Source organism: Macrobrachium rosenbergii, chromosome 21, assembly GCF_040412425.1.
Source record: "Macrobrachium rosenbergii isolate ZJJX-2024 chromosome 21, ASM4041242v1, whole genome shotgun sequence".
NCBI classification, from domain to species: Eukaryota; Metazoa; Arthropoda; class Malacostraca; order Decapoda; family Palaemonidae; genus Macrobrachium; species Macrobrachium rosenbergii.
The window spans coordinates 20,212,609-20,228,118 of NC_089761.1; the positions used below are offsets into that span (position 1 = coordinate 20,212,609).

The 15,510-nt window shown below is 38.1% G+C and overlaps 1 protein-coding gene and 1 long non-coding RNA gene across 5 annotated transcripts in view; both read right to left on the bottom strand.

Annotated features, from left to right (window-relative positions):
- Positions 1-2,358, bottom strand: part of LOC136849771 (uncharacterized) — a 99,046-nt gene extending 96,688 nt beyond the window's left edge. For 2 of the 4 annotated variants that reach the window (XR_010856419.1, XR_010856415.1), the window contains exon 1: positions 1,788-2,357. This is a non-coding gene — a long non-coding RNA (uncharacterized lncRNA). Of the gene's footprint in view, positions 1-1,787 lie in introns of all 4 variants that reach the window. The other 2 variants (XR_010856418.1, XR_010856417.1) reach the window with 2 other exon arrangements.
- A 2,536-nt stretch (positions 2,359-4,894) lies between these two features.
- Positions 4,895-15,125, bottom strand: LOC136849765 (sulfotransferase 1C4-like). The gene is made up of 7 exons (XM_067123169.1): positions 14,993-15,125; positions 11,816-11,997; positions 10,975-11,120; positions 7,124-7,331; positions 6,808-6,934; positions 5,972-6,274; positions 4,895-5,494 (listed from the first exon to the last, which is right to left on the bottom strand). The coding sequence occupies exons 2-7, from the start codon at positions 11,981-11,983 to the stop codon at positions 5,358-5,360; spliced, it is 1,089 nt and encodes a 362-aa protein (XP_066979270.1). The 5' UTR covers positions 11,984-11,997; positions 14,993-15,125; the 3' UTR covers positions 4,895-5,357.
- Positions 15,126-15,510: the final 385 nt, after the last annotated feature.

The window sequence follows — 15,510 nt, forward strand, 5'->3', positions numbered from 1 at the left end:
CACACTTCGCTATCGCACGTTATCGCATATCACTTTTACACTTAAAAATAGCGATTTTTAAAGAAGTGAAAACCAGTTCTTATCTCCTCATCACAACGGACTAACTTACTAGGCGCCTGATATCAGCAAAGGTTATGGAATTAACTGAGGTGTGTTTTCTGTTACAGTGCTGATTGTATTTTACTACAGGCGAGATTGATGACACGAGTTTCTTTTGCGTCTATGCAACCAAACGAATAAATACCTGCAAGCCAGTATCAGTGACAAGGATTCAATAATTCTGTTGTCATTATTCCAGAAATATTATTAACGGTAAGGAACAAGTAAAATATGCGCCGAAGTTTTCTTCGGCGCAATCGAGTTTTCTGTACAGCCGCTACAGCGTATAATCAAGGCCACCGAAAATAGATCTATCTCTATGAGCCGCGACACATGAAACTTTAACCACGGCCCGGTGGTGGCCTGTCCTATATCGTTGTCAGAAGCACGATTATGGCTAATTTTAACCTTAAATAAAATAGGAACTACTAAGGCTAGAGGGCTGCAATTTGGTATGTTTAAGGATTGGAAGGTGGATGATCAACATACCAAATTGCAACCCTACAGCCTCAGTAGTTTCTAAGATCTGAGGGCGGGCAGAAAAAGCGCGGACGGACCTACAAATAGCAATCACAATAGTTTTTTTTAACAGAAAACTAAAAGTTGAAAGGAAAAGCAAGAAGGGAAGAGGATGAGTACGGTAATGTGAAGGTTTTTTCGCATATTTCACTCTCGGATACTGGTTTTTTGTACAATGTGTATTAAAAAAATGCGATTAGGCCTAAGTCGAGAAGTTAAGAAGTCATTGTGACTATCAAAAATACATAAGCCTACATTGTATATCTGAAAAAGTGACACCATATCTGTAGCATTCCTTTTTATATTATTCACTTCCTGTTAGTTTGGTTCTGCTATTCCGTCAATAAAGCTTTGTTATATGTACATTACACGTTAATCATTGTGAACTGGCGGTTAATATCCTTATCTTTGTATGTCATTGTGACGCTGAAATCCCTGTTAGTTGTTTTATTGCGAATGCACAGAAAAAATAAGGAGAAGGTGGGTAACCAGGGTAAATTGGGATGATTAATAGGCCCTTCACATTTAGCAATAACGATTCACGGTAAATGTCAAGGAGACGGCCACACGAAGATATCGTTTATTGATATAATTTTTTCGCTGAACAATATGTAAAGTGGAATACATAACGCTGGAAAGGTGAGATAATTCGAGAAATGTACTGAGGTAGCGATAAATTTACCGTCTCTTGTCTATATTTTTCCCTTCATCTCCAAGGGGCTGGTACTAAACACGGGACCCCGTCGAGCTTCCGCAGTGTTTAGTACCAGCCCCTCGGGATGAACGTAAAAACATACATAATAACAGACGGTAAATTACTTATCTCGGTGCATTTCTCGAATTACCTCACCTATGCTGCATTATATACACCCTTATGTATATTGCTTCGTCAAAAAATTATATTAATAAACGATATATTCGTGCAGCCGTCTCTTACATTTACCCGATTTATCACCCTGGGCACTCCCTTGTTCCATCCAACTACAGTCGGCTACACTGCCTGAACTAACCTAGGCTGGCATGGCATAGCCTAGCTCCCTAGGCTAATTGTAGGCTACACTTAACTCTGAATCATCATACGAGGGAAAAACTTAGCATGAATGAATCTGAGGTCCGTAAAGATTTCAGTTCAAATGACTGATTATACGAATATTTATAAATACACATACCTGCGTCAATCCCGTCTGTATCTGGAAATGCTGCCGCCAGCTCGAAAGGCCCGTCAATATACAGATATAATTTTCCAAGAACTTCTTCGAGTAAGATGGATGTTTGGAGCTCCATAGAACTGAAGTTGTCCTTAATTTTTCAAGTAATTGGGCTTCAGCCTCGAATGTCGACTGTATAGTCATTGTTTAACTCGTAACACACAAACCTACACCAGATCGAAACCAACGTTTGAACGAATGTAAACAGTAATTACAGTGAGTGTAAAGGAGGTAGTTTTTGCTCTGCGAGGCAGACAGTTTTGAAATCGGTTGCTGAGTCTGCTGACAGAAGCGTTTCTTGCTGCCCGAAATTTTGCTCGTTTGATAGCTCCTCTAAATAAGTGCAATAAAGGTTGTTTCTCCCAGTTCCACCTTTAGATCCCTTTACTTCATTTCCTTTATTTTCTAGATATCTTTATCTTGTTGTCTAACCAGTCCAACTCCCTCTTATCACTGCCCTGAGCGCTGAATAGCCTAAAGTCCCGCACCGCTTGGTTTAACAGCAGGGAAGGTATGATGAGGAAGGTATATTATTAAAAAGATCAGTCGTTTATGCGATGATCACGATGGTTAGCTGCTTATGGGTCTAGCCAATTCTAATCGTTGAAACCCCAGAAGATAGGTAGCAGCTATCCAACGCCACAGAAAACGATTTCGTTAATGGTCTGATTTTGACCTTCGATAAATGCCCGTCATCGTTACTGGTTTTAATTCCAAAGGAATTGAAGATTCGTGCCCTGAATTAACAGGGTGGGTATTGTGTCTCACGGGACGTTTTGTTTTCGTGAAATCTCCTCTCATTGAATAAGATTCTGTAAATGCTGAACGAACAGTATCTCTTAAAAGTAACCTCCAGTTGGTGAGGCATTAGAACATTGAGGTTTTATTTTTTCTTTTAGTAAATGAAATAATTTTATGGGAATTTATTCTGAAATAGCTAAGAGACCTAGATGGGTATAGTTGCCAGAATCAAGACCTGTAATTGCAAGCAACAGTTATAACTCATCACTGGGCTTCCCTTGCTGAGTAGTGTCAAAATCGCCGTTGCAAAAAGATGCAGATTGGGAGATTGAAGGAATACAAAGAAAGGACAAGATTTTTCATCATATATTTCTATTCATTGCAATTTGTAGTACAATTATGCAAAACAAAAATAGCAGCTAACAAACAGAAACCCCATTAACTAATCAGAGAGAGAGAGAGAGAGAGAGAGAGAGAGAGAGAGAGAGAGAGAGAGAGAGAGAGAGAGAGAGAGAGAGAGAGAGAACTAATATTTCAGTCTGTACTATATGTGCATAATAATTTGTAGCACAATAATGCAAAACACATGAGCAACAACAAAAGACCCACCAACAAATGAGAGAGAGAGAGAGAGAGAGAGAGAGAGAGAGAGAGAGAACTATGAAATCAGTCTGTACTATACGTGTATAACAATTTTTAGTACAATAAAGCAACGCAACATGAGCAACAATAGAACAGAAACCCCATCAACAAATGAGAGAGAGAGAGAGAGAGAGAGAGAGAGAGAGAGAGAGAGAGAGAGAGGGCTATTAAATCAGTCTGCACTATACGTTCATAACAATTTTTAGCACAATAATGCAAAACAACATGAGCAGCAACGAAAGACCCACCAACAAATGAGAGAGAGAGAGAGAGAGAGAGAGAGAGATAAACTATTAAATCAGCTAGGTACTATACGCGCAAGGGAATCACCTCACGATTAGCGAGTCGGTTACACTACATTCATTCCGTTGGAGTTTAATTAGCTCAATTGTTGAATGGCAGATGTCTAAGTCACACAGGCGTCAGGAGTCAACTGGTTTAGTTATTGCCAGACAATAAAGATTTATTTGGGGGCATGGAGGAGGTTGACGCCCTTTTATCCCAATCCGTTTCCCATACAAGAAAGAAAGAAAGAAACGAGAAGACAGAGAACGCCTCTCCAGTTGAAAAGAGCATCCCTCCCTGTTGTTGTTGTTTTGATTATTGTTATCGTTGTTGTTGTTTTAAGTTAGACTCCTGTTCTCAGTTATCTAACTGGAATATTTTAAGAAGGACAATAAACTGTCTTTGATCAATGACATGTTTCTTCTCATTAACAGCAAAATTATTTCTCAGCTTCCACTTCAACTTAACAATTGCATTATATATATATATATATATATATATATATATATATATATATTACATATATATATATATAATCTTCTATTTCCCAAATGGAACCGTAGATGAAGAATATAAGAGATGTTCAGATGAAAATAAAAGGAGCTGCCAAGACTTCATAATAAAAGTCGAGTCTTTGTATCTCCTTTCATTTTCATGAGGATCTCATATATATATATATATATATATATATATATATATATATATATATATATATATATATATATATATATATATTATATATATATATATATATATATATATATATATATATATATATATATATACATCATCCTTACAATTCTCTGAGTGTTCTTTGCTTATTTTAATATCACGGGTATCAGATGTTAATGAAGACATTCTCCACTCAAGGCCCTTTGCCACCAACCCCTTTCTCTCTCTCTCTCTCTCTCTCTCTCTCTCTCTCTCTCTCTCTCTCAGTAGTAGTGTCCTATTGCCGATTCGACTAAGCGACCTCATGTTCAATTTCCAAAAGGAGACACTTGACACTCGAGGTAAAAAGGGAGATAGGATCGTACAATAATCTAACAAGGACGACATTGGACGCCTTCCTCGTGCACAATGGATGACGTCAGAGGCTTCTTAAGATTGCTACAGGCGGCTCCTACCTCTCTCTCTCTTTTTCTCTCTCCTTCTCTAAGTACTTGTAAAACAGATGAATTAATTTGTCTGGAAGTCTTTGTCAAAGAGTGACATAAGGATTATCATTGCATAGCGAGTTTAATTAAAATGATCTTTAACATCATTATCCTTCTATTATTCACTGTCACCACAGCCATAAACATCCTCATTATTAGCAAAATAATTGTCATTCATTATTTCTATTTATTCATTTTAATAGTAGTCTTTATCTTAAGGCAGGATGAACGAAAAGGTAAAAATTATGGCTTTGATGGTTTTAGGAACAATGCATAACTCAGTCAATTTAATAGGCGCTAGTAACTCAGTATAAACATAGAATAAAGTTATCTAAAATGGTTCCTGGTTAAATATCGTTTTTCTCTTGGGTGCTTTGATTTCCAGAGATTGCTCATTTTTGCTAAAATGGCGTTTAACAGAGACATGGAATCTACTTTTGTCTATCAGTGACAAAACTGCAAGTAAGTTTGCTTTTCTTAAATGGCGTTTAGATAGAGACAACGAAATAATTTCACTGAAATTTGGCTAGAAAGAAAAGCTTAAGTAAGAGAGATGACACTGTGCAGATAATAGATCCTCGGGACGAAAAAAAAAACAAAAAATGAACGCCTCAAAATAAAAATACAGTATAGTAGTCATTTTTGTTAGATCTGTGTCATGCTTTATCTCGCAGACGCAAAAAGGTTACCTGTTAAAATCTGTAACCTAAATTTTGCCATTTTTTCTACATTCAATTTCGTATTTGAATTCAAGATCGAGGTTGTTCAAGTTCTTCTGAAGCCATTGGTTGGCCTTCGCGTCCATTTCGTTCGTGAATTTGTTTTTCCAGTCTCCAGATTCTCCTGGAAAGAAAAAAAAAAGGATCTGGTCTCTAAAAAGCTGAAACTCCCCGGTGAATGTTTCAGTGTATAGAATATACGCAGACTTTTTTTCGTGGATATTCATACAATGTACACAGTTTGCATATACACTGTATACAGTATGAAAATATCGTAAAATCACTATCTTTAGAAAGTAATTTTTATATTCCATCGAAATGACAGAAAAAAATTCAACTGCCCTAAAGGCCCGAAAAAAATGAAATGGAAATTTTGCCACTGGTCTGCAATACTGATCACTGGTTAATCAAAAAGCCCTGCAGAGAACCAAGTTTATGTGAATAAACTTGTTATTGTGCAGTGGCTTTTTTCTCAACCAATCGAGACAAACACGAAGAATATGTCTTTATTACTGAATACTGATCATTGCATTTCAAGACATTCACAGAGCTGAAGCTCAGTACAAAATCATCCCTCCACACTGAACCACATGGACATTACCCTTTCTGAAGAAGCCTCCGTCTTTCTTGACGACTTCGGCGTTCAAAGCTTCCACCTTGACTCCCTTGTGCTCGAAGTTGAACACAGGGCCGTTGTCCCTCGCCCTCATCTCCTTGAAGGACGTGTATTTGACTATGCCATCCAGCTGGGCATCTGTCAGTTTAGTGTTGAGGAAAGCGTTCAGCTTCTTAATCTCTCCCAGAGGGTTCGCTTTCAGGTCCTCGTAGAATATGAAGTGGAGGTTTTTGTGGTTTTTCCTTTCCCAGGCCTCTTTCAGATGTAGCCAGTATGGGCCATATATCACTGAAAAGAAAAGGAATAACTTCCGGTGGTTTGGTTTGTTCTGAATTGTGTAAGATTGTTCTCCGCGTGATTCTATGTTGAACCCTTGTCTAGTGGCCTGGTTCTTTTGATTGTACAGCTGTGTTCTGCATAAGTCTGAGCTGCAGGCTATGTCCTTACTGCACATTGGTTTCTTTTTTGCTGTGTATAGCTTTGTGTTGAAATGTTTTTTTCTGTATAAGCTTCTCTGTATCGTTCTGCTTTTAATGAATGTTAATGAATGCTACGGCACTGTTCTACTTTGTACGAATCTGTTCCACTGAATAATTCCATACTGCGTTGAATAGCTGGCTGTTAAAGAACGGTTTTCGTTTTTATAATATTTTTGTCAAATATTGATAAGCCTAGTGCAATTAGCTAACGAATCTCTTGTAATTAAGGTAGCAAAGCAAAGCTGACATAAAAAAAAAAACCTGCGTTGCCTATGAAATTTCAGTCTTCCAAGGGTTAAGTAACATGGCAAAATAACAGAAGTGTTATGGCATAAATCTCACAGTCGTCATTGACAAAGTACTGTACGAAGTCTTCAAAGCTTCCAACATAGTCATGCAACTTCAGTATCCTTGAATGGTGGTGGAAAGATACTATGACATCTTTCGGGTTTCTTGCTACGTAGATCACCTGGAGATGAAGGAAAGAGAACAAGACTGAAGACTGGGTGACTGTAGTCTCAAGAACAGTATCAGGAATATTTCAAGGCACACAGATGCCAGCAACCTGCTTTATCTGTACAAGAATATTGACATGATGACCACAGGAGTTACTACAACAAAAAGAGATTTGGGAGATATAAAAAACATAAATAATAACCTTGCATGTATCTAATAACGTAGGTGACACTAAAGAGAACGGCAAGTGTGTTTTGATAAGCCTAGGATCGGGGAACTCTTCCACTAACTGCAGGTGCACCCCGTCTGCAGGATTTCTGTTAGGACACACTTTCTTGAAAGCGACGTAAAATGGGTCGTTTGATAAGGGAACTTCTCCGGGTTTTAGCGCTGGGGCGAATATATCGTTCCTGAAAAGAGCAACCAGCGAGACCTGCGAGTTTATTCACAAAGGCTACCTCGAGCTTCCTCTGTTGTCTTTAAAGAATAGAATTTAGGATTTAGGCCAAAGGCAAAGCGCTGGGACCTATGAGGTCATTCAGCGCTGAAACTGAAATTAACAGTAAATAAAAGTTTGAAAGGTGTAACAGGAGGAAAACCTTGCAGTTGCACAGTGAATCAGTTGTTAGGGGAGGGCGGAAAGTGAGAAGAAAGAAAGAGGCAATGAATGGAAGTACAGTAATAGGAATGAAAGGGGTTGCAGCCAGGGGCCGAAGGGATGCTGCAAAGAACCTTAAGTAATGCCTACAGTGCACCGCATGAGGTGCACTGACGGCAATACCCTCCTACGGGGATCGTCTTTAGAGTCTATATACACTGGAACTCAAGAAAAGTATATTCTATCTTGTCCGGTACAGTACATTTCTACATTCTCCTTGACAAATGCCAAAGTTCTTCTAAGTGATCTTATATTGTTCAACTGGAGTTCGATTCCCGCCGCCGGCTGATGAAGAGTTAGAGGAATTTATTTCTGGTGATAGAAATTCATTTCTCGCTATAATGTGGTTCGGATTCCACAATAAGCTGTAGGTCCCGTTGCTAAGTAACCAATTGGTTCTTAGCCACGTAAAATAAGTCTAATCCTTCGGGCCAGCCCTAGGAGAGCTGTTAATCAGCTCAGTGGTCTGGTAAAACTAAGCTATACTTACTTTACTTTCAGCTGATTTGTAGTTGGTTTAAAGCAAAAAAAAAAAAAACGTCTCCAAGTTATGTGTAAGGCTCAATGCAACTGTCCCATTTTCTCATTAGTTCTCTCTTAAGGGTTCATGATCAGCGATTTTCTGTGCTGTTTTGTTTACGAAACTGGCTCTCTGTTAATGGATCAGTGGAAGACATTTTCTGTGTTGCTTTGTTTACAAAACTGGATCTCTGTTAGTGGATCAGTGGAAGCCAATTTCAAGTGTTGCTTTGTTTACAAAACTTGATCTCTGTTACTGGAACAATGGAAGCCATTGGCTATTTTGCTTTGTTTACAAAACTGGATCTCTGTTAGTGGTTCAATGGAAGCCATTTTCTGTGTTGCTTTGTTTACAAAACTAGATCTCTGTTAGTGGATCTGTGAAAGCCATTTCCTGTGTTGTTTTGTTTACAAAACTGGATCTCTGTTAGTGGATCAGTGGAAGCCATTTTCTGTGTTGTTTTGTTTACAAAACTGGATCTCTGTCAGTGGATCAGTGGAAGCCATTTTCTGTGTTGCTTTGTTCAAAAACTGGATCTCTGTTAGTGGATCAATGGAAGCCATTGTCTGTTTTGCTTTGTTTCCAAAACTGGATCTCTGTTAGTGGATCAATGGAAGCCATTTTCTGTGTTGCTTTGTTTACAAATCTGGATCTCTGTTAGTGGATCAATGGAAGCCATTTTCTGTGTTGCTTTGTTTACAAATCTGGATCTCTGTTAGTAGATCAATGGAAGCCATTTTCTGTGTTGCTTTGTTTACAAATCTGGATCTCTGTTAGTGGATCAATGGAAGCCATTTTCTGTGTTGTTTTGTTTACAGAACTGGATCTCTGTTAGTGGATCAATGGAAGCCATTTTCTGTGTTGTTTTGTTTACAAAACTGGATCTCTGTTAGTGGATCAGTGGAAGCAATTTTCTGTGTTGCTTTGTTTACAAAACTGGATCTCTGTTAGTGGATCAATGGAAGCCATTTTCTGTGTTGCTTTGTTTACAAAACTGGATCTCTGTTAGTGGATCAATGGAAGCCATTTTCTGTGTTGCTTTGTTTACAAAACTGGGTCTCTGTTAGTGGATCAATGGATGCCATTTTCTGTGTTACTTTGTTTACAAAACTGGATCTCTGTTAGTGGATCAATGGAAGCCATTTTCTGTGTTGCTTTGTTTACAAAACTGGATCTCTGTTAGTGGATAAATGGAAGCCATTTTCTGTGTTGCTTTGTTTACAAAACTGGATCTCTGTTACTGGATCAATGGAAGCCATTTTCTGTGTTGTTTTGTTTACAAAACTGGGTCTCTGTTAGTGGATCAATGGAAGCCATTTTCTGTGTTGCTTTGTTTACAAAACTGGGTCTCTGTTAGTGGATCAATGGAAGCCATTTTCTGTGTTACTTTGTTTACAAAACTGGATCTCTGTTAGTGGATCATTGGAAGCCATTTTCTGTGTTACTTTGTTTACAAAACTGGATCTCTGTTAGTGGATCAATGAAAGCCATTTTCTGTGTTGCTTTGTTTACAAAACTGGATCTCTGTTAGTGGATCAATGGAAGCCATTTTCTGTGTTGCTTTGTTTACAAAACTGGATCTCTGTTAGTGGATCAATGGAAGCCATTTACTTTGTTGCTTTGTTTACAAAACTGGATCTCTGTTAGTAGATCAATGGAAGCCATTTTTTGTGTTGCTTTGTTTACAAAACTGGGTCTCTGTTAGTGGATCAATGGAAGCCATTTTCTATGTTGTTTTGTTTACAAAACTGGATCTCTGTTAGTGGATCAATGGAAGCCATTTTCTGTGTTGTTTTGTTTACAAAACTGGATCTCTGTTAGTGGATCAGTGGAAGCCATTATTGTGTTGTTTTGTTTACAAAACTGGATCTCTGTTAGTGGATCAGTGGAAGCCATTTTCTATGTTGTTTTGTTTACAAAACTGGATCTCTGTTAGTGGATCAGTGGAAGCCATTTTCTGTGTTGATTTGTTTACAAAACTTGATCTCTGTTAGCGGATCAATGGAAGCCATTTTCTGTGTTGTTTTGTTTACAAAACTGGATCTCTGTTAGTGGATCAATGGAAGCCATTGTCTGTTTTGCTTTGTTTACAAAACTGGATCTCTGTTAGTGGTTCAATGGAAGCCATTTTCTGTGTTGCCTTGTTTACAAAACTGGATCTCTGTTAGTGGATTAATGGAGGCCATTGTCTGTTTTGCTTAGTTTACAAAACTGGATCTCTGTAAGTGAATCAGTGGAAGCCATTTTTTGTGTTGCTTTGTTTACAAAACTGGATCTCTGTTAGTGGTACAATGGAAGCCATTTTCTGTGTTGCTTTGTTTACAAAACTGGATCTCTGTTAGTGGATCAATGGAAGCCATTTTCTGTGTTGCTTTGTTTGCAAAACTGGATCTCTGATGGTGAATCAGTGGAAGCCATTTTCTGCATTCCTTTGTTTACAAAACTGGATCTCTGTTAGCGGACCAATGGAAGCCATTTCCTGTGTTGCTTTGTTTACAAAACTGATCTCTGTTAGTGGATCGGTGGAGGCCATTTTCTGTGTTGCTTTGTTTAGAAAACTGGATCTCTGTTAGTGGTTCAATGGAAGCCATTTTCTGTGTTGCTTTGTTTACAAAATTGGATCTCTGTTAGTGGATCAATGAAAGCCATTTTCTGTGTTGCTTTGTTTGCAAAACAGGCCCAATATGCACAAATTCAAATATCCTTCAGTTCAATCTGTAATACAACTGAAGTAAAATTACCTTTCCCCTGTTGCAATACATGGAAAAGTCTCGATTGCAGAAGGAAAAAAAATACTAAAACTCAAAGCTATGAAATATAATACTGAGACAAATGGAAGAAAAGAAAATAAGGAAAAAAGAAAAATAACACTCACTCGATGAAAGGCGACCTCGTCAGGATGGGCAAGTTGGAATCTGGGTGATCGAGATTGGGGCTGTTCATCATCGTCCAGACGATCTCCTGGGTCCAGGTCGTACCGAACTTGGGCCAGGTCATCACCACCACGTCACTTTTCTTGTGCTACAGAGAGAGAGAGAGAGAGAGAGAGAGAGAGAGAATTATACCCTATAAGTTGATATAATGGCCAAGATATGGACCTTGATTACAATTAAAGACCTTTATTGAAGCTGATATGATACCTACTGATTAACTTCGAGTGGTTTGGCTGTGAGAGATTAATACATCCGTTTGGACCAAATAATACGACAGCATCATATATATATATATATATATATATATATATATAAGTCCTCCTGGGCCTCTGGAGGCTCATAGGGCAGGCGCTCATCTCCTGTTTCTTACGCTGACAGCCAGTGGGGGCCAGATCCCAATGCCTATGACATGTGGCCAGTGTGTCGCCAGGCCCACTGTTTAACTCCCCAGCCCGAGGGCTGGTACCTATTCTCCTACTGAAACTCATGGGTTTTTTCGGGCCATTAGGTTGACGGGCTACCGGATTTTTGCAGTGGCTCAATCAGAGCCATCAGTGAGCAGCAGGATTTGAACCCCGGCCCTCTCGACTAGTAGCTGAGAATCATACCACTGTGTGTATAAACACATACACACATATATGTATATATGTGTATATACAGTATGTATATATATAATTAATTAACCATCAAAAAGTTGTAAGATATCATTTAAGACTTAAGGATGCAACACTTCCCATACAAACAACTCATTAACTAATTCTAAGTATTGTGCCTGTCACCTACCTGGAAATTATAAATGCGATCAGCGAAGTTCTGGAACCCGGGAGCGAGGAGCCACCTACCGGGCATCAGACGAATTAAACCGTCTTTGTAACCCTGGAAATCCTTCAGCTGTTTCTCCTTCTCGGATCCTTCCAAAGGAACCACTTCGTGGCCACTCTGCAGCTTCATCTTCCCAGTAGGATCTAGGAAAGAGTGAAAGAGAATAATATTTAGTTCTCTCTCTCTCTCTCTCTCTCTCTCTCTCTCTCTCTCTCTCTCTCTCTCTCTCTCTCTTCAAATGTCCGAGACTACCAGCATTCACACGTTAATTGACTCAAGTTTACATTCATATCAGCCGACTGATGAGTTTGTTTGCTTGCTTGGCGGCCGAGCGCGGCCATCAAACATAACAAACGCCATCAAGGAGGCTACTCTAAGATAAATAAAAGATATCTCTCCTAATAATAACAGGTCTTGGAAAGAGTACTGGCAACCAAGATAATAGGTATGACTGATAACACTGATAATCGCTGGAGGAATGTTTGTAAATACTGTAATAACATCCGTAACAATAACCTGATGGTAATTTTTCGGAAGACTCCAGCCAGCCATTTTTGTTTGAAAAACCATTTTGGGTTTTTCTTGCAAAAGTGTCTAGGAAATGATAGGGCACTAAAAGAACCTAAAAATACCAACCTAACGCAACCGAGGGGTGTTGTTTACTGGTTACAATTTTGCTGTATTAGCTAAGGAGGTGGGCGAGGGTCCGTATTATCTTACCTTGTAATTAATTAGTTTTCTCTGTTATTAAGCAATTGCGAAAGTTATGTAATAAAAAGAAATTTTTTGTTTTGATGTGTTTTACCCGAGAAAAATATAGATTATAATGTGGGAGGTGGCTGGAGTCTTCCAAAAAATAACCAACCTGAATACTTCAGTTATAAATGTAGAGGAAAAACACGGAATTTCTGCAACAATGCGTTGTTGTTATTCTAAATAATTGACAGTCCCCGGGCATCATTTTCAAGGGACTAAAATTAATAAAAAAAAAAAGCATTCAATGTTACTTTAAGTCTCCCAAAACACTGATAAAATGTTGGGGGAAAAAACAAATACCGGGGAGCTCACATACAAAACGACTTTATAATTCAATCATACGTTTCTTGCAAAGAGAAATTACATTGTGGCTGTGCTGGGCGGTTGTTTACCATCTTAAAGGTTCCAAATACACCCTGGACCCCGTAGTTGGCTAGTGCCGTCAATGCACCTCGCGCGGTGCAATGTAGGCATTACTTAAGGTTCTTTGCAGCATGCCTTCGGCCCCTAGCTGCAACCCCCTTTTATCCTTTACTGTACCTCCTTTCATATTCTCTTTCTTCCGTCTTACTTTCCACCCTCTATTACAATTGACTCATAGTGCAACTGCGAGTTTTTCGTCCTGTTATACCTTTCAAAACTTTTGCCGTCAATCTCCGTTTCAGTGCTGAATGACCTCATAGGTCCTAGTGCTTGGCCTTTGGCCTAAATTCTATACTCAACTCAACTGAATACACTTTTGAATTTACAGATTCCTGCGAAAAGAATTTTTTTAAATTAGACTAAACATAGTTCAGAATTGTAGATTACATACTATTCAGAATGATTAAGCCTACAATATCTTTGTTTCCTTTCCGTCTGAAAACAGCCTTGGGTATTCTTCGTCCTCTAGAGCATCTCTGTATGCAAGTAACAGCAAAAAATATTCTTACTGATTGCTCTTGTGAAAAACAAAAACAACAGCAATAACACCAATAATAATAATAATAATAATAATAATAATAATAATAATAATAATAATAGAACAAACTTAATTTAACTAACAAATGACGGAAGAAACCAGACGCCTTAGCAGTAACTAAATATCCTCACTGACCTTGAACATTATGCGAATAAATTCATCTGTCTCACCTCATTCTGGGTATAGCATCACATCACGTCCCTTCGTAAAGGCTGACAACGAGAATTCGAGAGTTTCTCTCTACGCACACACACTCACACACACACACACACACACACACACACACACACACACACACACACACATATATATATATATATATATATATATATATATATACATATATACATACATACATACATACATATTTACATATACAGATCTCTCTCTCTCTCTCTCTCTCTCCCTCTCTCTCTGAGAAATATGTTTGTGTGTGTGTGTGCGCATACAGTATATGAGTATATACCTTGCTCACTAATATATATATATATACATATAATATATATATATATATATATATATATATATATATATATATATATATATATATATATATATATATATATGCGTAATAAATGGGTGTGTGTGCTTTTTGTGTGTGTATGATTGTCAATGCAAATGAGAGCGAAAAAGAATGGTGATCCTGTAATTTTGTTCAATCATTTATTTCCCGTCCTGTCCAATTCCCGCCAGGCAATGTCTGCCCACTTATGAAACTGGGAGCAAATCCGTATCCTCTTAGGTTGGCACAGTTATTTTTTTTTCTACTTTGGTTACCTCTTCTATCTAAGCTTTGGAGTTACCTTCCTACTTCTGTTGTTCCTTGTCTTACACCCTTCCATCTTCTTTTCCGTGAGTTTTTCTTCCTGTTGCTCTACTTTTCTTCTGTACTGGGCTACATGAAGGTATTAGGCTTCCTTTGAAAGTTTCATTTTATATTTGCACATTTATACACAAACTTAAACCACGTATACGTTCATGGGAGAGAGAGAGAGAGAGAGAGAGAGAGAGAGAGAGAGAGAGAGACTTCACTCTTTAAATGATAAATATCGACCAAAAGTTTATCTTTCATTAAACTCTCCGCAGAAGTAAACTTCATCAAACGACTTTCATAACACGAGTGCTGTCGTCCAGGAGAGCGTCGATTTATCTTCGGTCTAAGTTCTCCACGTCCTCCGCCAATACAAACAACAACGTTACGACTACGCGCCGGAGACACACAACTGTTCATTTAAACCTATTTGCTCTGTTCCTGATATCAGAGATGTTAACCAATGCTCATTCGGATGGACAATGTCACAATTTCCCTACGATATTTATATCCACCTACTGTACTTCGTGTCGAGATTCTCTAACAATACAACAACTAAAATCAGTGACATCGCTAATTCTAGGTTATTATATTTATAACAATTACTCACGTAGAGACGCCTGAAATGACTTCAGTGACGTCTGAGCAGTACATGTACTGGTTTTTAACAGAAAGATAAGGTACTGTATGCCTGTGATCCCCGGGATAGCACTAGACTGAAGACAAACCTGTTCGTTCACCCAGCTCTTCTACTCCTGTCTTTTTAGACACATGACGTCACAGTGAGGTTCAAAGCTATGCTGATAAGCAAACTTCATTATGATACATTGAAATTAATATGATCCTACTTTCACACCAGAAACAAGTTGCATTTTAGAAGGATTAGACATCAGCAACATTTCGTAACGTAGGTGATTTGTTAATTAGGTTTTGCAAGCTTTGGCAAGTGCCATAATTCATCGAGACTAATGAAGATATATACAGTATATATACATATATACATACATACATACATACATACATATATATATATATATATATATATATATATATATATATATATATATAAATAACAGATCACGAAGGTGACCTTTGAAAAGAGAAGGTTGCTCTTTCAGAGACGTGAGA

Excerpts from the sequence above, each read along its gene's own strand:
- LOC136849765 (XM_067123169.1), bottom strand. The coding sequence starts at position 11,983 with ATGAAGCTGCAGAGTGGCCACGAAGTGGTTCCTTTGGAAGGATCCGAG. Across the intron at positions 6,935-7,123 it reads CGTTATTAGATACATGCAAG|GTGATCTACGTAGCAAGAAA; the intron begins GTTATTATTTAT and ends CTTCATCTCCAG. Across the intron at positions 6,275-6,807 it reads GTACTTTGTCAATGACGACT|TGATATATGGCCCATACTGG; the intron begins GTGAGATTTATG and ends TTTTCTTTTCAG.